The following is a 19,754-nucleotide window of genomic DNA, read 5'->3' on the forward strand; positions in this document are numbered from 1 at the left end:
AGACTGATTTACTGATTTACTCTTGCAGCTGTGGATCCAAAGTAAAGCAGTTGAAATGAATGTACATCATCCTGTTACAAACCAAAAAAGTAATAAATGTTTTGTTTAGGCAACACTGTTCTCAGGAATCAGAAGATTTATAAAAATGCTTCAGTGAATGTTGTCCAGCTCACTGTGGGAAATGATTCCTATAAAAACACACATTGTGTTGGGGAGGAGGAAGTGAGCACACAATGCAAGCTGTAGTAAGGATCAGCTCAGGCATATAGAAAGGAAAATAATTTCCCTAAATGAACAACCTCCTGAAAATGTTGAATATCATTTTGTTAGTTATTTAGCTAATGGTATTCCTGCAAGATGACAGATTTTTCCTGATCCCATATTTTGTTTTCGTGCTCCTTTCCTGGAAAGAAGATCTCTATATTAATGTCTGCAGTTGGATTTTTAATTCTGTGAACATGGGTGGGGAAAATCAACTCAGTGCCCAGAACTCCTGTGTGTTGCTGGGTCTTGCTGCTTTGGGCTATGTTCAGCCAAGCTGCTGAGAGCTAACCTGGTCCCATGAAGGGAGAAGACATGGTTCTACTGAGCCAGAAATGCAGAGTGGGACTGGTGTGGCTTGAACTGTGCTGGCAGAAGGGACACAGAAAATATCTCTTTGTACTCCAAAACAGTCCGTGATGTGTGGAGGAAGGAATTTGGATCTTTTGTCCTTGCTCTGTGTGTTTTGCCAGGGAACTGGAAAGCAGAGGAGCCCAAAGCAGTGGTGTGGTGAATGTGCTGCAGGAGCTGCACTGCAGTTCTGTCAGGAGAGGGCGAAGTGGATCTAGGAACAGGAATGCCAGGGAAGCATTTTTAATGCGGCCACAGTGCCGCTCCTGAGCCTTAAAATCAGCTACTCTGTAGCTTCTCTGGCGAATGGAAATAGCACAGCACAGTGCCTGGCTCTGTGCACGCAGTGTGCCTGAGGGCCCAGGGACTGATCCAGGAATGGTGCACACAAAGGAGGGAATCAGGAGCACGGTAACCCACACTTATGCTCATTAACTGGAGTGCTGGTTGCCAAGTCTGGATCTGAAACTCTGCCTGGTTCCAGGGCACTGACAAGTTTAGCTTTACTCCACATCGTAACAAGAGGCATTGGGGAGTTTAAGCCTGAGGGCAAATCCAACATTTCCCCTTCAGATTTAAGGAGGATTTGGTTTGGTTTGGTTCTGGATAGAAGAAATTCCCTTGCTGAGGGCAGGTGTGTTTGCCTGTGGAATTCCTGTGGGTGTGTCTGGTGCATCCACCAACACAATACATAAATGTGAGCTCTTGAGAGCAGCTCAGTAATGTCTGAAGTCTCTGACTTCTCCAAGGGAACAAGAGAACCATTGACTCTGCTGGACTCCAGGTTATAGACTTGGGGTAACAATGACATGCCTCTTCAACCTGCTTTGGTTAAACAAACACACAGTTTACTTGGAGAGGAGGGGAAAATCCCTTTGAGGTTCTCCTGCTGCTCAGAGCCAGCTGAGTAGTGTCTCCAGAGCAGGGTCTGTCTGTCAGCAGGAGCCTGACCTTCTCAGAGCAGCAGTATTCTCTTTAGCACTGCACAGTCTTCCTGAGGAAGACTTCTTCTCTGCATGCTGGGAATGAACATCCTCTGTTCATTTCAGAACCAAATCTTGGCTGGTTGGTTTTGTGTAGTCACAACTCACAGTTCACCTATGAGGACACTGGATGTCCAGCAAACCAAGAGAACAGGGTAGAATAGGCACTGATTAAAGTTAAAAAAGGAGAAGCCTGGCCCTGGCATTTCTTTTCCCTTCTCCATCCTGAGAATTTAACCAAAAAGGATCCTTTGGAGAGCAGGCGCACCTTTTAAAATAAGCTGATGCAGTTTAAAAAGCAGGCCCTGGGAGGACTGTCAGCATCCAGAGGCACAGTGAGAAGAGGGATACATGTGCCCTGTACTTCTCATGGTGGGAGGTACAGTGGAGGCTGGATGAGACTGCCTTTCTCAGGAACATTCCTTCCATGTTCCCTGGGGGGCTTGGCTCCTTGAGACCCTGTAGGCAGCCAGGGGAGGGGAGCAGCATAGCATGGAAATGATGTACCTGTTTAGATGGAAACAGCTTCTGGTTCTGACACACCTTGTGCAACAACCTTGTTTCTTCATGGTGGCCAACAGAACTGTTCATAGAGAATGATGCAGCATGGATTTCATGTGTCTGTTACTGAGAAAGATAGCCAGCAGACAATTTTATTCCCAACCTACTGCCATGAAAGACAGTGCCAGGACCCAGCCCACAGAGCTTTGCGTCTAATGCTTTTCCCTCTTCCATCACCACTTGTTACCTGGCTCCTCTCACCTCCCAGTGACCCAGTCTGAGTTTCTGTGGCAGTCGATGCTTCTCAAGCCAGCATGGGTAAAAGAGACTTGCTTAATGTTTAAAAGTTGCTTATGAGTCAGCAGTCATACTCTGCCTCCCTGTGCTGAAAATGAATCTTGAATTCCCATTTGGTTTTGTTTTTTTCCCTGTGTTACTACAGATACAAGGGGTTTAAAGGCAACTGCTCCTATTCCTTCATTGAGCAGTTCAGAGCCCTCCACCAGTGCAATGAGTACTGTGAGATGCTGGGGCTGAAATCTCTCCGAACCACTCATCAAAAACAGAGGAAAGCAACACCCACTAAAAGCAAAAATCTGCCAAACTCATCAACAGTAAAGAAAATGATGCCCAAGAAGGCAAGAGAACCTAGAGACTTCATTTCTTCAGAACACTGAGTCTCACTATCCCACCTTGTGAAACTACTCTTGAGGACATGGAGCAGTGACACGCACCGGTGACCTGAGGGGATAACTTTAGTCTTTTGCCTTTTGACATTGCATTGGAATCATCCTGATGCTGATGCCAGCAACAAAGGAAGGAGCTGATCCTCTGCTCTTGGTGCCTGAGATTCAACACTGGGGCAAGGTTTTGAAAACAAACTAAGCCATCTCCTGGATTTCCTTACAGGCTTCTGTGGACTGGTATTGGAGAAGAAGATCTCTGTGTCTACATCCATGGCCCTGTGGTTCAGCTGCTATGGAAACATCAATATATTTAAGAAGTTTTGCACAGTATTGCATATGCATATGCATGCTGGGTTACTTGGAACTAAAAGTCAGGAAAGGTGAAGTTTGGAACACACTGATAAATATTAAAGTTGCCACTTCCATTGCAAATCAGAGCAAACATCCTTTGAGCCTAAATCTTGGACTGTTCAGTGTGATTTAGGCTTCACAGTGCACTGCTGGTACCTGGCTTTTGGAAGTTCCCACAGATGATGCCTATTCTTTACAATAATATTCAGAAGAATTCTGTGAGGACGTTGTGACTGTTCCCAAAACAGGAGGTTTAGAACATAAGGCAAGGGGCTTGAGCATGGTGGGACAGGAACAAAGCTAAAAGCATTGGATAAATGGTGTTTCAAGGTAGAGGCAATAGGTTTTTACCAGAATTTTGGGAAGTGTTCTGTTTGAAAAATGCCATGAGCATCTCAACCAATTAATATTCCAAATGTACGTTGTAGTTTGGTCCCAAAGTCAGAGATGGTGTTTCACTCTATTGGCTAATTGCCTTCAGTTTTATTGTCCTGGTCAGTTCAATGAAAATCACAAGCTGACCTCTCAGAGGTAAACATAGCCCTATTAATGCCAAAGAAATCCACATTCCTAATGATGACAATATAGTGATGATTCCTTAAGATGTCTGATGTGCTTTACAGGGGGATCTGGAAGTGCATGTGTGAGAGTATGGATTTCTCACATATTCTGGTGCTTTTGCCTCTGAAAGAAGGAACAGAGTCATCCTGTTGTGCACGTACCACAGTTGTTTATTTCTCAGCACAGTGGGAAGATGTACTGCCAGAGGTCCCAAACCTTCCTGACCCGATGCCTTGTCTGCCAGGAACTATTTAGTGTGATAATGGCGTTTGATAGACTGGACACAAACACCATTGTCACACTCCACAGCTCTGGGAGCAGGTCCTTAGCCTGTGGAAGCAGTGATGGAGGCACACTGCAGACTTCAGCAGGGGGGGTTTCAAAGACCTGCAAAACAGACACAAGACCAGGTTTGTGCATATTTATATGTGGCACATCAGGGTCCTCACAAGGAGGCGGGACACAGGGTCCTGAATTGGTTTGAGGTGAATATTGTGTCTCTGCTAGCTGTGGGAATGTAAAAGCTAAGTGGCTTTGAGTGCCCTTACAGACAAGGGAGATGGACAGCACCTGAGAAAGTAATCTGTACTATTCTAGAGGCAAATTCCTGAGGAGAGGGATGAGTAATTTCTGCAAGGGCCTGTGTCTTCCTCTAAGTGGTAGAGTCAGCTCAGAATCAGCATCAGACTTTTATAGCTATGTCAGACCTGAGGAATCACAACGCTGGGGATTATATTTGATCTTCATATACTTGTTTTTAGCAGCATTTTTGAGTAGCCCACATACAAGACAGCCAAGTTGGTCTGTAGTCCTGGTCCCACTGCCCCTGTGCTATTCCATAATGTTCTTCTGGGACACATCAGCACCTGTGCATCAGGGAATTAAGCTCTGGTGTGGTGCTCATCTCTGCACAGGCTGGGTGTTTCAGAGTGTTTCTCTGTGTGTTTGGCCTGCTAGCCGAATAACATTTCACCACACTCTCAGTCTGAGAGCAGAAAACATCCCATAACAGATTATGTGGACTAAGGAGTGGATTAAGAGCACGCAAACATGTGGATTTGTAATCCATGGAAGTTCACTTACATGCCATCATCACATCTGAATTGTGCAGAGAGGCAGAGAAAACAGAGAAGGAGGAGCACATGGAAGGGGGGAGGTTAGAAACCAGGGCTGGGGTGAACAGCAGTAGCCTTTTTTTTTTTTCCTAAGTACTGAAATTTGAACTTTCTGGCTCAAAAGAGGATCCCCTGTGGACTGGTTGGAAGCCTCTTGGGAGGGGATGCAGTTGTCTTTTTGTGCCAAAAGGTGAGAATGGGATGTCTTGCTGTAGTGCTTTTCAACTCCCCTCTCACTTATTTTTAAGCTCAGAAATGCATTCCCATTTTACATGTTGTGGAGAATTTGCTCCTCATGTGTAGTAAACCCAGACTCTCCAACAGTCTTCTGGATCTGGTTCTGCTTTAGCAATAGAGTATTAAGGAAGTTAAAGCCCTCAAAAGGCTCATCCTCTGAGAACTCCTCCCTGGATTTAGCCTTCTCAGCAATCCTTTTTTGTGAAGGGAGCACAGTGCTCACAAATCAGCCCACTCAATTCTACAGCATCAAATGTTGAAGTGCCTGCACAGAGGTGATGCCAAGGCACCCAGATGAGCTGCTGCCCACCTGTACTGACACAACTGCACCACCAGCCTGCTCTTCACAGTGTACCAAAGGTCTCCTCACCCTGTGATCTAACTTTATATCCTATCTGCATCTTCTTCCCAATTGTAATATAGTTCATCCAGTGTTGATAGGTCAGGGCAGACTTAGTAGGGCTCTGGATCGGTTTAATTCTTCATTTACATCAGGGACCTCAGGGAAGGGTTTGTGATAATTCAGAGCCACAAGCTGTCAGTAGAAGCTGGGTTCTGAGTGCCCTTTGCTGGTGGACAGACCAGCAGAGAAATGGACCTTCAGTGTTTGATTACCAGATCAGGCTGTTTCATTTCTCCAGTGTGATTATTACAACAGTAATATTCTGGCATTCCCATCCCTGCCACAAAAGCAAACTTAGAAATGCTCGGGCGTGGCTGACATCCAAGGGATTCTCATGTCCCACTGGTTCTGTCTGCGTTTTGAGTCTGTAGTGCTGCCGTGGGACAGAGCTGAGCGTTTGAACACACACACACAGAACAGGCAGATGTGCAGATCCACAGGTCTGGCTCCTATGCAGTCCCAGCTATGAAGGAGACATCTCTGAAAAAGGAGATGAGCTGCAGCACACCCTGAGCATCACATGGCATTGAGTCTTTGGAATTAATCATGGCAAAAACCCAGTCGTGCCAGAACATTCTGTCGGTAAGGATGCAGCTGTGCCCCGAGGTCCACGGGGCTGGTTTTAGTAAAAGTGCCTATGCTGCAGCTGGTGAGAGTGAGAAATGAATGCCAAAGGGACAGAGGTGCTCTACCTGGCTTTCTAGTTCACCTCAGTGTTGGTGTCTTCCCTTACTTTTCCTCATACACATTTTACTCAGCTTTCTCTCTGCTGCAGAGGGGAAGGATCATGCAAATTCCTACTAATGAAGCTCCCTGAAGAAAAGCCTGGCGATCCTGTGCAGTGCAGGAAAGCCCAGAAATCCTGGCAGAAGGACTTGACTTCACTGCAGAACACGTAAGGAGAAAGCAAGGCAGCTGATGCCACTGTAACAGGCAATTTTTAGTCCCTCAGCTATGTGGAAGCTTCCAGCAAATCAACAGGAATATTTCCAAGACAAAATATCATGCAAGAAAGAGAAAAGGCCACTAGGTTTTAGTACTACAAGGGGAAAAAAAAACCCCAAAATAATGGGAAAGTTACAGGGAGAAAGCAAAGCATGAACATGAGAGAAAAATCCCCTTTTTGCTTCTCTGCTGCTGGACATTTGTGTAAAGAACATCATTGAGATGTTCCAATGCAGAGGAGCATTGTGAAGAAAAATGGGTTTTCAAGAGAGTTTTTTGAGATGGGGCACAGAACCTGTCCTTCCCACAAGGCCAGACCTGGAAGCATTCTTGGTCCCCCGGAAAGTCTGTCAGCTTCCCCACCACACCATTTCTTAAAAACAATAAACAGGGTGGTTTGCACTACCCTAACAAAAGCCTAATCTCTTTCCAAGTGCAGGTAGAGATCCCTAGGTCCAAGACATTAAATCCTGCTAAATTACACAGTTGAGCCCTGGGTATGTGTGGATATTTTAGTACGCTGAAGTGCTTAGTTGGAAATCCATCTGCACTATTTTACTTTTGTTAATCTCTTTTAGCATTTCCTTTTCCTCACATAAATTTTGCTTAGGAAGGCACTTACCATCGGAGACAACAGCCAAAGGATCCTCTGGTGTGTTGTTAGGGCTTGGCAGAACTGGGATTCTCTCGCAGGACATTTTGCTGACTGTCTGGACTCGAATCTTTGGAGACCTGGTTTCTTTTCTGAGTTCCCAGCAGTGGGCAGCTGCTGCAAGCCTCTGCTTCCAGTGGACACCTTTCCCTCTCCCTTTATGGGATCCTGAGGTTTCAAAGTAAACAATTCATTCTTGCTCTGATAAGTCATATTAAAATATTGATCTGGGGGAGGGAGATGACCCTTGCTGCACTGAGCCAGAGTCACCTTTAGTCAGACTAAAGAATGGAAAAAAGCTCTGAGACTTCAATTTTCTCTGTTCCTTCAGAGAACACAGGTGGGGAGGGAAAAATGCAAAAGATAAGGGGGTTTCAGCTCTTTGTTTTGCTGAACCCTGAGATGAAGAGTGTTTACTCTGGCTGCATATTAATTGCTTACTTCTGCCAGTGAGACTGATTTCATCAGTTCCTCAGTGCTCATCTCATGCTCACTGCTGAGGCTTGCCAATCTTTTTTCTTTCTTAGATTTTGATGTACTGTCTACTTTTCTTGGTAATGTTCAGGTTTTACTTTTTCCAGCACACCTAGGAGGTAGGGGGGAAAGCCTGGCTTCAGTTGAGCCTGTCTGAACACCACTGGCAAACCCAGGAATGGTACACACCTCCCAGGACCTCATTCAACAACGAGACCATTGCATAAACCTCCAGTTTAGGGCCTGATGAATTTCACTTTTTTTTGTGAAGGCTAAAATAGGATTTGAACCTGAGATTTTCTCTGAACATAAAGTAAAGCACATTTTGGGTATGAGAACATTTGCTAGTTAACTAACAGGTGCTTCATTGCTTACTTTCATTAGCATACTTCTGTTCCATTAGAACGTTTTGGAAAAATCTGAAGTAGTATTTTGGGGGTTTAGAAAGCAAAGTTTTCAATATAAATACTTCACAAAAGTGAGGAACCAGGTAATTTTACTGATTTTAGCTGGACGTGTCCATCCAGCAGCAGAAAACCACCATGAAATCAAATTTGGAGAACATTCTGTGTCTTGTTCTCTCCTCCTCACACCGTCTTTGTTACCAGTTGATGACACATCTTTTTTTGCTTAACACTGTCTTGGACTGCAGATCTGTCATGGCAAGAATAATCTACTGTTTCCTGAAATGCTGATTTCTACTCCCAGTCCTGTTATGTAAATAGTAATTCCTTGTTTGGGACTGGTACACGCATCCAGTGTAAAGATGACAAAAATACTACTACTACTAGTTCAGAGTCTGCCCTAGTAGTAGAACAAGGTTTGGGGAAAGTAGGTATCTAAAAATGACCTGTACAATTATATCAGCATCCTGTGTGCAAACTTGTTATGCTACTCTGAAAGTATGGATGTGCTTTTGAAGTCTACAGAAGATATCAGATAATATGCTTAATCAGAAAAAGAGGACCATATTAGGTCAAGAAGACCTCATATTAAAAAGAAAACAACCAACCCAAAACCAAAGTGCCACATGTTGTCCAAAACATGTAGTAGAAAAAACCTAACATGTGCTACTTTTAATCACAGCAGAAACACCACTTACTTGGTATTTGTGTGTTGTGTTTTTTTGGGGAAAAAAAACCCAGTTCCCCTCAAAATGGGGCTCTGCAACTGTAGGTGAAGCACTGGTCACTCCACAGGGAGCCTGGGGAAAGTCTGGAACTGCATTGCAACATCCAGTACTGCTGCAGACTGGTTGGGGTCCAGTTCTCTGAAATGAAATGCCAAAGTATTGGGAAATTCCTGGAAAAAGAAAAGGAACTGGTTTGGTTAAATGTTACTAAAGGTGACACAGGGGCACATAATGCAACATACATTGCAGATAGACCTGAGGGCCAGATTCTTCCCTTGGAAATATTCCAAGCAAAATCATCTAACTTTGTAGTGCAGTCTAACTGTGAGGCTGCCAATGCTCAGAGCAGAGGACTCAGTCCTGTGATCTCCAAAAGTCCCTTCCAGCCTAAATGATTCTGTGCTTCCATTTTATATGCAGAGCTCCTGGTGAATAAGGTGTCACTAGACAAAGGACACAATTTGATCCCTACAAAAGCTCTTTCCTCTCATTTATCTTATATATAATGTGAAAGATATGTTGAGGGAAATGGAAGTCACAGGGATGGTATCTTTTCTGTGCAGAAACAGTGGAAGAACAGCTTCAAAACTGAAGGAATAACTGCAGGGGTAAAAACCTGAGCTGTATCTTTGTGGCTTTACTCCAGCATATAATACTCTTCAACTGATCCGGGGCTGGCTATTTTATCTTTGGAAAAATCCTGCCACTGTCCCACCAACTGTGGACATGGCTCCCTTAGCTTAAACTTCCAGACAAATCTGGGTCAAAGATTTAGGCCAGAATCTTTTATGGAGAAAAATTACACATATCCAACAGTGGAATTGGATTTCTCCCTTTGCTTTCTTAATGACAGTGATTGTGCTGACTCAATTTTGGATATGGCCATATAATTTTTGAGAGGACATTGCTACAGGAATTCTTGGGCTCAGAGTAGACAAAAGGTGGTGTTTATCAGCTTATCCCAGAGTACTGCAGCATTCAAAGGGCATATTTACCACAATCTCATGGGCAGAGGTAAGGGCTACAAGTGCTGGGACAGCTCGGATCCCAGAGGAGAAATGCTGTGATCCTTGTCAGTCAATGGCCACTGGTTAAAGATTACCTGTGCTGGTCACTCCGATGGCTGGGTAGAGAAAGATTAACTCAGAGCAGCAGAAAGCTGAGCAAAGGTCTTTAACCTGGAAGCCGTGATCTCTTCTGATTTCTGCTGGGGATCAGTAAACGAAATTGATTGGAGTTTCCCAATCATCAAACTCGTTACATCAGTTCTGGATCGTCCTGGCATTTCCTGTAACCATCCGCCCTCTGACAGAGAGGGGTTGGGAATTATCTTCAGATTAGGAGGGTAAGGGCTGGCTGACAATGTATTCTCCATGATGTTGCTTCTTCCCCAGCAAAATAGTTGTGGGCAGAATTTAATCAATTTTGCTGTAAACAAAAGACTAACACAAAAAATGTGTATTTACCAGTCCCTCAGGGCGGCTCCCCTTCCCCCAGGAGATCTGCTGGCTCTGCAGACAGGTGTGCTGGGCACACCAGTGTGCAAAGGATGCCCTAGGGTGGGTTTGAGGGAGCACTTGCAGCTCTGTTAGTCCCCTGTCCCCTGAGCCGTGCATGAGGATAAGCAGCTTTATTAATTTTTTGTCTCTGCAAGTAAAAATTCTGTTTCAATCCACTTCTTGGAACTTGAAGAGACTTTGGTGACCTGAACTCTGTCAGTCCCTAGCGCAGTCTGTGCCCAGGGCTGAGGGTGGCTCTGCTGAGGGCCCTGTGCCCTGCCTTGTCCCTCCATGAGCCCAGCCCCAGCACCAAGGCCTGGGGCAGGTCTGAGACAGAGTTTGGGCAGCGTGCACAGGGCTCTTGGTGCCCTTGGCTGGCAGCCAGCTGTAAGTTGTTTTCATTGCAGGAGCAGTCCCTGTGTGGCTCCCGTGTCCCAGGAGATGCCTGTCAGCATCTCACACAGGTGCTAGTTTTGCTCTTTTGAGAAAAGCAAAAAAATCAGTTTGGCCCCTTGAAGAATCATGCAAAATTTTTATAGTGGTTTTATAACTCCAGGCGATGTTCTGCCGGGGCCAGTGGTGACTGGAGGAGCTCCCTGCAGCTAGTCTGGCCACCAGAAGGGCTTAAAGTCAGGGCCCAGAAGTAGCCAAGTAGCCTCAGCTTGGCATGGGCTGGACTTGGCTTTCCTTTTCTATATTCATCTGCTCCTAATTGCCCAGTTAGACAGAAAAACTGCAGCAGTGATGGCAATGTTTTGGAGATAGTGGTGACAAAGAAATGAAGAATGAGCCATCGAGTGACATTGCAGGCACTCTCCTTGCTAGCTGGAAACTTCACACAGATTCCACATTTAGTCTAACCTGTTTTACCAACTCATTTATCACCCTATGTACCGTGAAATTGCATTTCCCATAGCTATTCCAGTCCTGTTTGCCATGGCTCTGCTGAACTGAAGCCTTTTTCACAAAATCCTGATTTCAAGACCTCAGAGAAAAAGAAGAAGCTGCTATCTTTTCCCAGTCTATCCCTCGGGTAATCCAAACCAACAGGGCTGAGGGGCAGGCTGTGGCTGCTCAGCTGCAGCTGGTCTGTAATGACTTAGGTTGGTGCAGTGCTGAGCATCACACATCCTTAGGTGTTCAAAGGTAGTTTTGAGTGAGAAGGACTGAAGTGGGAAGGAAAGTGAGGCAGTAGCTTTTGTGAAAAAGTTGAAGTACTGTCTTTCTAAAAGAAAATGTTTGTAGCGTTGGTGACTGGAGAATGCTCCAGAAAGGATTTGCTCCCAGTGGGCAGAGGCTGACTGCCAGTGGCAGCCTGAGCCTCTGTTACCTGGCCAGGGAGAACTGGGAAGTTTGTGTGTCAAAACTAGAGAATCCCAGAATGGTTTGGGTGGGCAGGGACTTGAAAGATCATCTCCTTTCCACCCTCATGGGCAGGGATGTCTTGCACTCTCCCAGGTTGCTCCAAGCTCTGTCCAACATGGCCTGGGACACTACCAGGGAGGGGCAGCCACAGCTTCTCTGGGCATCCTGTGCCAGGGCCTCACCACCCTCACAGCTGAGAATTTCTTCCCAATATCCCCTCTAATCCTGCTCTCTGCAAGTGTGAAGCCATTCCCTGTGTCGTGTGAGTCCAGGCCCTTGTCCCAAGTTCCTCCTCATCCCTCCTGTGAGCCCTTAGGTGCTACAAGTTGCTGTTTTGCAGGGAATCTGCACACAGAACAGCAAGGGGTGAAATACAGATCTTGAGCTCAAAATAAAGTGAGCATTGGCAATTCCTGACCTAGCACTGGGAATTGCGACATTATGTATCAAAAGAATGGAAAGCAGAATTATTAATGTCCAGTACAGGCTGTAGAAGGTGTTCAGGCATGCTGGAAGTGAATCAGCCCTGAGTAAGATCAGCTGTGAGGGTGCTTCAGGGACCTTGTAACGGTTTTTTGGTCTAAAGTGATTCTCAGTGTGTAGTGAGGGCTTCAGAAGTGGTTTTGCCAAGTTGGAGAAGCATACCCATTGCATTGGATATTAAATATACTGGATAACAACAGCTCTGGAATTCCTGAGACTGCTCTTCTAGACTGACTTGCCTGGAGAGACTTAAAACTGCCAAGTAAGTGGACTTCAATTTTTTGTGGTTGGAATGGGGTGACTGAGGTTCCTGTACTTGGCAGTTAAAATACATGATGGTTTGCCTTGGCATGTATTAGATTTGGTGAGCTTTATAGAAGGATTATCTGTGGGAAATGTGCTGGATCAGAAAGAAATTACCAGAAAACTTTTTGCCTGCCTGCCACCACCTTCATACTCTCTGAGGATAGCTTAGAAAAACAAATAAACCACGGTGTGGTTAGTGAATCAGAGGTGGCCTCGTGTTTCAGCTTCTGGATGATCAGGGGTGATGGTGTCTGGATCATGGACACTTCTGCCTGTTTCCTGAAGCCTTTTTCACAAAATCCTGATTTCAAGACCTCAGAGAAAAAGAAGAAGCTGCTATCTTTTCCCAGTCTATCCCTCGGGTAATCCAAACCAACAGGGCTGAGGGGCAGGCTGTGGCTGCTCAGCTGCAGCTGGTCTGTAATGACTTAGGTTGGTGCAGTGCTGAGCATCAGACATCCTTAGGTGTTCAAAGATAGTTTTGAGTGAGAAGAAGGACAGTGAGGCAGCAGCTTTTGTGAGAGAACAATTCCCTGTGTTCCAGGGCTTTTTCCAGATCAGCTCTTGGAAATCAGTGGGTTTGTACGGTGCTCACTGAGCACCGTGGCACAGAGCTCCCCAGGGAATTTAGCTGAAGTGTAATCCCAAATCCTGCGTCATGGACTAGGCTGACGTGTTCGTGTGCCCGCACTTCAGAGCCCCATGTGAGGTTGGGACCCGGCGTGTGCAGCTTCAGTGCGTGAGACACGGGAGCGCTGTGAGCGCTGGAGTCCCAGTCCCTGGCACCAGAGGTCACTGGCTCCTGCCGGGAGCCGCGGGCTGCAGCTGGCACGGCACGGCACGGCACGGCACGGCACGGCACGGCACGGCACGGCACGGCACGGCACGGCACGGCACGGCACGGCACAGGGGCCGTGCTGTGCTGCGGGGCTCGGGGGCTCCGGGCAGGGCCCTGAGCTGCCCCGGGACTGCGGCACCTCCTGCCCGTGGGGCCAGCTGCTGGCCCTGTCCCCCGGGCACTGAATGCTCCACAGGGCTGCCCACAAAGCTGCAGGGCACGCGTCTGCCGGCTTTAGAGAACAAAGAGCAGCCTCCTCTCCCTGGCTGTGAAAACAGACACAGTCACTAACCTGCTGTTCCGTGTCCGCCTTTGTCCCGCACACCGTGCAGATGTCACTGGGCAAACGGGGCCGGCCGGGCCGAGCTGGGCTTAAAAGGACACAGGTTCTTGTTGGGTGGGGAGGGGAGGAGTGCCCAGCTCTGCAAGGAAACATCTGCCTGTCTTTAACCGCTAGCAACTGCATGCACGACCTGCCTGTGTAGTCACAGTTCAGCTCACCAGAGCCTGAAATCTATTGCCATAGCCTCACAAGGTTTCCCAGTTACACAATGGTGTCGCCAGAATACAGTTAAAGAGAAATTATTTGGAGAATTCCATTTTGTGTTTCATTTCTTACTGGTTAACAGTGTTAGTAGTATTAGTGTTTGAGAAAGGAACTAGTTTGCTGGCTAAATTAATTAATTTTATATATTTTTAAATTTTTTTTTAAACGGAGAAATGAGATCCAACAGTGAAAAGTAACCTTTTTTGAAAGAAACACAAAATAAGGGAGAAGGGAGGAAAATTCTGTTTGGTTTCCAGCAAATGCCCACTTTAAATATCTATGTATTGATATTCTTATTTGGAGATACTGCTAAGGTGTTTCAGTAATTTTTTTTGGACCAAAGGTACCTGCTCTATCAATCTGTATCAGTCTCACCAGGGGTTATATGGCACAGCCACTGTGGAGCCTGTTCATGCTGTATGGGTCCCCTCTTTTGCTGAATCACTGGTATCAGCTTGCTGTTCGGGAGTGTTTTTATTTTTAAAAGCTAAAACTTTCTACTGGCTCTAAAGCAAAACACTTTCCAGCCTCTTGGCATTTTCTGTTGTATTGGAGAACAATTCAACACATGCAATTCTTGTTTTAGTGATCTCAGTGAATTAATCTTTATTTTCATTAAATAGGAGACAGAATGTGCCCATTTAAAGATCAAGAAACAATTACTGAATTTCATATCCAAGTGAAGACTCTTTAACTGTGTAATTTGCAGTCATTTCAACATTATTTGCTTCCAAGGCTTATTCAGGGATTCAGATATTATTCTCTCTGCTTACCAAAAAAAGCCCCAACTTTTAATTAATGCTTGCAGGATTAATTCTGTATGAACTGAAGTTTAGAACTCACCTGCTGTTCCTAGAATACTCCTGAAAACTTGGTTTTCTTCCTCAGAAGTTTATTATGACTGGAAAAAACCAGAACACCACATACAAATCTGAACCTTTATCCCCAGCGGGAAGTGAGTTATTTCCTCCAGATATCAGCTGATGCTTTTCCAGCCTACGTGAGAGCTTTCTCCCACTGCCCAGGCTGCGGAGCTGTCCTTGGCATGGGATGGGGTGGCCTGGTCCCTGCCAGCGTGTGGCTGCGGGGCAGGATGGGCCGTGCCTGGGGCTCTGGGAATGCTCCCACAGGCTGCCCCGCTCTGGCTGTGCCCTGGCTGCTGCTCCCGGGCGGGCACCGGGGCTCTCTGTGCCCCGAGACGGGCTGGCCGGGTGGCACCGGGCACGGCAGTGCCCTGGGAAGGAGCGCCTGGCACAGGAGGGCCCGGAGCTGAGGGGTCACAGCTGCTGGGGACACGGGTGGAGATCTCTGGGGTCGGACCGCGGGCCAAGCAGGGCTGTGCTCGCTCTGGGGTGGCGGGGACAGTGCTGTGGGTGTGGTGACACTGCCTGCTGCTGGCACAGCGCTTGTGTTCCCACTGTGCCTGCTGAAGTAAGGTACCGTGTGCCCATGGCTGGCATGTTGCAGCTATTTCACATATGTGAGCTGGAGCATGTTAAACATTTATCATTCCTCTCAAGCCTCGGTGGCGTGGGCCAGGGCTCTGCTTTACCCAGGTCAATGAACAGGCTCTGGGGCCATGTTCGAAGCTAAGTGGTTGTGTGGCAAGATTATGTGTGTTTCACAATTCTTAAATGCTAGTAGAACATTCCTGAGTGCTAGTGGAATATAAAGTCCAATTTTAATTTAGGATCAGTGAGTAACTTAACTAGACATGAGTACCATACTGCTGTGACAAGCAGTCTGGGAATTCCTGAAGTTTGTTAAGGATAATTTCTCATCACAAGTGCTCAGCGAGCCAGCTAGGAAAGGTGCTGTGCCACAGGGGTTTGTGAGTAGAGGACTCATGGCAGGAGTGATGGCTCTGGTCCCAGAGACCATGAAATGGTTGGATTTAAATTTTTGGTGTAGTTACAAAAAGCAGAGTTGTCGCCCTGCATTTCAAGAGAGCAAATTTAAGCTGCCAGGGAGCAGTTGGCCACGTCCCCTGAGGAGCTGGTCAGGGGGCCCAGAGTGCTGGTCAGGTTTGATTGAAACACGTGCAGGAGAGGCAGAAGCCAGGCTGGGGGGTAGGTTGCCAGCTTGGCTGGACAGGGCACGCTGCTCTTGGCTCTCTGGAAGGCAGGCCAGGTGCCACGGGAAGAGGAGAGCTGTGGTTTGCCAGCAGAGTCCTTGGGCCTCAGTCCAAGGGCTCGTACTGTTCAGCACTGTTATCCAGGATCCGGGTGCGGGAGTGCAACACACCAGGAGCGAGTTCGCTGAGGATGCTCAAGTGGGAGGTGCCGTGGGCTCGAGGGACAAGAGGCCTTGCAGAGGGATCTGGAGAGGCGGAACACTGGGCACTCACCAGTGGCAGGAAATCTAACAGAGACAGCAGCGCTGCTGGCAGGAGAATTCCTGGTGGATTCTGCAGGGCCGGATTTCACCCAGTATGTAGTAGTGCAGCACTTACCACGTGAATTACAGCATTTTGCTGAAAAGCATAAAGATTAATGTATCTGTTGGGAGCATGGGATGGAGTTCTCTTGAAGTCAGGCAGTGGCAGCCACAGGTTTGTGAGAACTGGCTGACTCACCTTTACCCCAAACTGGGAATTTTTCATCAAATTAAGTTTTCCCGAAATGCGTCATTTGACAAAATATTCCAACTCGGCTGAAATTTTAACTTAAAGGTTTCTATTTAATTTGTACCTGTATTTTTATTTAACTCCTGAAAGCTGGCATTAGTATGGCAGTTTGAATGAATGCTGCTTTTTAAGTGCTGTTTGAAGTTGTGCTTTCATTTACAGTAAGTCTTGAGGGTTTCGTGTTGGGTTTTTTTTTAAAAGTCAGCTTTACATAGTATAGTTTGAGCATAAGAACAGGAAGAAGCTGAGTGAGGGTTGCTATATATTGCTTATGTGTGTTTGCTGATCCAGCACCTAGTGAAGTAACGGTGCTGGATTAAGTAATTTTTTTCCCCCAGTACTTTCTAAAGGCACTCAGTTATTTCCAGTACCAGCTAAATAATGATTTTGGTGCTGTGCTACGTCTGAACTATGCTTTACTGACAGAGAAGTTTCCACAGCTATGCTAGTAAACTGAGAACTGTCCTGGCTTCTCTGGGGTGGCCCCTGTGTGCACACAGGAGGTGCAGGAAGGCCTGGCCTTGCCTCGTGCCTCTCCCAGGCTGTATCCCCAGCAGTCCCTTGCCCTGCTGAAAGGAGCAGACTCCCTACTGCTGAGCTGAAAGGAGCTCAGGAGTTGATGTGGCACTTTCTTGATGCCTTTCTTCTCTCGTGGTGCTGGGTGAAAGCTCTGAAAGGTGATGTTTAGCAGACTGTGAAGGAATGTTCTGTCAGTGTTGCCAGAGCCAGGCCCGGCTGTGCTCTGCTCCCAGTGGCTGCCTGGAGAGGAAATAGGATTTCATCAGCAGCAAGAAAAATCCCAAGCTAGGTACTTGTGCTGATGCTGATAGAAGACTGTGTTTGCCACGTGATAAATGACAACTTGGTAGTAAAAATACAGTGAATTGAGATGACTTGTGTACTCCACAAACCTGTATTTGATTACAAGAAATGTATCACTATATAGTGGGTGTGTGTTACCAAACCATGCCTGAGGTGAAGGCACCAGAGGCCAGAGATGCAGGAACTGGCTCTGAGCTGAGTTTCCTGGTGTCTGCATTCAAGCCCTGAGAGACACTAGACAGAACAGCCCAAAATCCTTAGGAAATGTGGTATCCTAGGGAAGTAAGGACAGTTTTGGTTTGGTTTTGTTTGTTTTTTATTTTCACATAAGTGAGACATGAAGTAAAAACTTGCTTCCAGGAATCCACATTGGTGGAGATTCAATTTCTGGTCCAAATTTGTGCTTAGAAACAGTAATTCTGCCTCTCTCTAGTGTTTGTCTCTGCACCAAAGTCCTGATTAACTTCTCCAGGTCTAAAAGCTGCTGAAGGAATGACAATGCTGCTGACATCTCACCATGAGAGTGTCCTTGCCAAACAGGACGTCAGCAGCTCTGTTGCTCTGGGAATTTAGAGTACAAAGCAATCTCAAGGCAGCTGCATTTTCTTACTGGACTGCAGTTCTTTCCTGGGCCAGGAGGCTGCCAGGCTGCAGTTGTTACTAGAACCCTTGCACTGCACACAAACTGCTGCACTCTGGGTGCTCCTGGCTCTGAGCTGTTGTCCACGTGGAGGGCAGGAACATCTGTCACATCTGGGTTGTTCCTGAGGAACACTGATTTCTCTTGGGCTGCTTCCCTGGCATGTAACACCACCTGCCTTTGTCTTGGGGATCTGGACTCCCAGAATATTGGCTGATGTGCCAACTCTTGCAAGAGGCTTGGCACTGTTGTTACAAACCAAAGGCAGAAAGGAGCAACAGAAAGATGTTTCCTGCCTTGCTATCAAATAGCAAAGTCCCCTAAAAAAAGGTGAAAAAATGGAATTGAATGCTCCTGTTTTTATTCTCTCTCTCTTTTTTTTTAACCTATGGACACAATCAAGAAATGCTGAGTCCAAAATGCGTGTGTTGTACCCAGCTATTGATAAAACACAGAAGCACAATTTATACTTACATTATTATTACATAATTGGAGACGGTGAACCACCTGCTTGCTTGCCTTGGAAGAGGAACTGTTTCAAACTTGACAATTTTCTTAAAAGCTGCTGTTCACAGAAGTAATGCACTAGGGCAAAGGAAATTACTGGTGTGGTAGGGAAAATGTTGTGTGTGTGCAAACAGGGGGCCCTCAGTTCCCTGAACTCTAGGTGGGCTGCAGAGGAAGGTAATTACTAGACTTACACTATGTTACCCCACTTTTAGGCAGCTAGAAGTTATTTAATGGTTGTGCTCTGTAAAGAACCCCCTTAAATATCTGTGCTGCAGCAGCACACTAAAACATGTAGAGGTACAGCAGACAGGTATCTGCCCATGGCATGCGACTAATATTTGCCAAGTATTGATCTAGTGTGCATCTCTTATCTTTTAGCTATAGTCCAAGGTTCAAAGTTTACCTTTTGTTTAAAAACTGATTTCACAGGGAGGTCATGTCCTTTAGCTAATCCAGCAGCAATAGAGGTCTGTAAAATTGAAATTGGTTTACCACTACTTGGAGGAAAGCCCCTGTGGCATTGAGATGTATCCACTGACATGGCAGTATGCAGAGAGCCTGGACAAGTGACAGTGGAGGAAATAATTAGTCTGCTTTGGAATGTTGTGGTGTTGCCAGACCCAGCCTCAAACCAGGAGAAGATAAACCCTGACCATTTGCTCCTGACCCAGGCACACCCACAGCCCTTCCCAGAGTACTGGTCACTCATCCCCACCTTCATATTTTCACTGCAAAGAGTCAGCTGAAATTATTCCCAAATAGCTGAAACCCAGAAGCACGCTGGGAAAGGCAAGTTTACACAAAATAAATGGCCACAAGAAAACAATAATCTAATGTAGCAGAGGGTGTTGGTTTTTACTTCCGATTTTCCTTTATAAAGTTACGTGCATTTGTATATAACAATCTGTAAATAGGGGTGAGGAAAATCTCTCCTTTAGAGGCAGAATTAAGTGATTATGCATCAAGAATTTACTCACAATTTTAAAACTAAAGCAAGCACAGAGTTCCTGTCCACAGCAAGTTCGGCGCATTTCATTTCCATTTAAGTGACACTGGCCACTCTGGTCAGGGGTGTCTCTGTCTCAGGCACTGGGGACTGCAGTGACCAGGGCATGGACAGGCTGAAACCAGAGCAGATCCCTCAAGACTGGCAACGTGCTGGGGACAGGAATGAGCAGAAACCATCAGCCTCTGGGACAAGGACTTCATTTTAATTACACAGATCATGCCACAGGTAGGATGCAGCTCCTCAGACCCTCTTACAACACAAGCCAGTTCTGATCTAGTTCTCTTGTCCTCCACAAAAACCACAGGAATTCGAATTTTGGGCTACCTTTACAAACTGCATTTCAGCTTTGCTAAAGCCAATCCCTGCAGGTCCCTGCTTTCCAGAGCACCTCGCTGACCTCCAGTTCCCTGGAAAACCTGCCCCAGTCGCAGTGTGAGCCAGCAGCAGCCACAGCCTG

At 46.4% G+C, this 19,754-nt stretch overlaps 1 protein-coding gene and 1 long non-coding RNA gene across 7 annotated transcripts in view; one reads left to right on the forward strand and one right to left on the reverse strand.

Annotated features, from left to right (window-relative positions):
• LOC135289020 (alpha-protein kinase 2-like) overlaps nt 1–19,754 on the forward strand; it is a 42,650-nt gene that overhangs the window by 22,894 nt on the left and 2 nt on the right. For 2 of the 3 annotated variants that reach the window (XM_064402404.1, XM_064402405.1), the window contains one exon: nt 2,539–8,926. In XM_064402404.1, coding sequence (XP_064258474.1) covers nt 2,539–2,773 — 235 coding nt within the window. In that variant the 3' untranslated portion in view covers nt 2,774–8,926. Of the gene's footprint in view, nt 1–2,538; nt 8,927–19,357 lie in introns of those variants that run through there. The other variant, XM_064402406.1, reaches the window with a different exon arrangement.
• LOC135289022 (uncharacterized) overlaps nt 16,522–19,754 on the reverse strand; it is a 9,751-nt gene continuing 6,518 nt past the window's right edge. For all 4 annotated transcript variants that reach the window (XR_010351815.1, XR_010351814.1, XR_010351813.1 and 1 more), the window contains one exon: nt 16,522–19,446. This is a non-coding gene — a long non-coding RNA (uncharacterized LOC135289022). The remainder of the gene's footprint in view (nt 19,447–19,754) is intronic.

Source organism: Passer domesticus, chromosome W (assembly GCF_036417665.1).
Source record: "Passer domesticus isolate bPasDom1 chromosome W, bPasDom1.hap1, whole genome shotgun sequence".
Classification (NCBI taxonomy): domain Eukaryota; kingdom Metazoa; phylum Chordata; class Aves; order Passeriformes; family Passeridae; genus Passer; species Passer domesticus.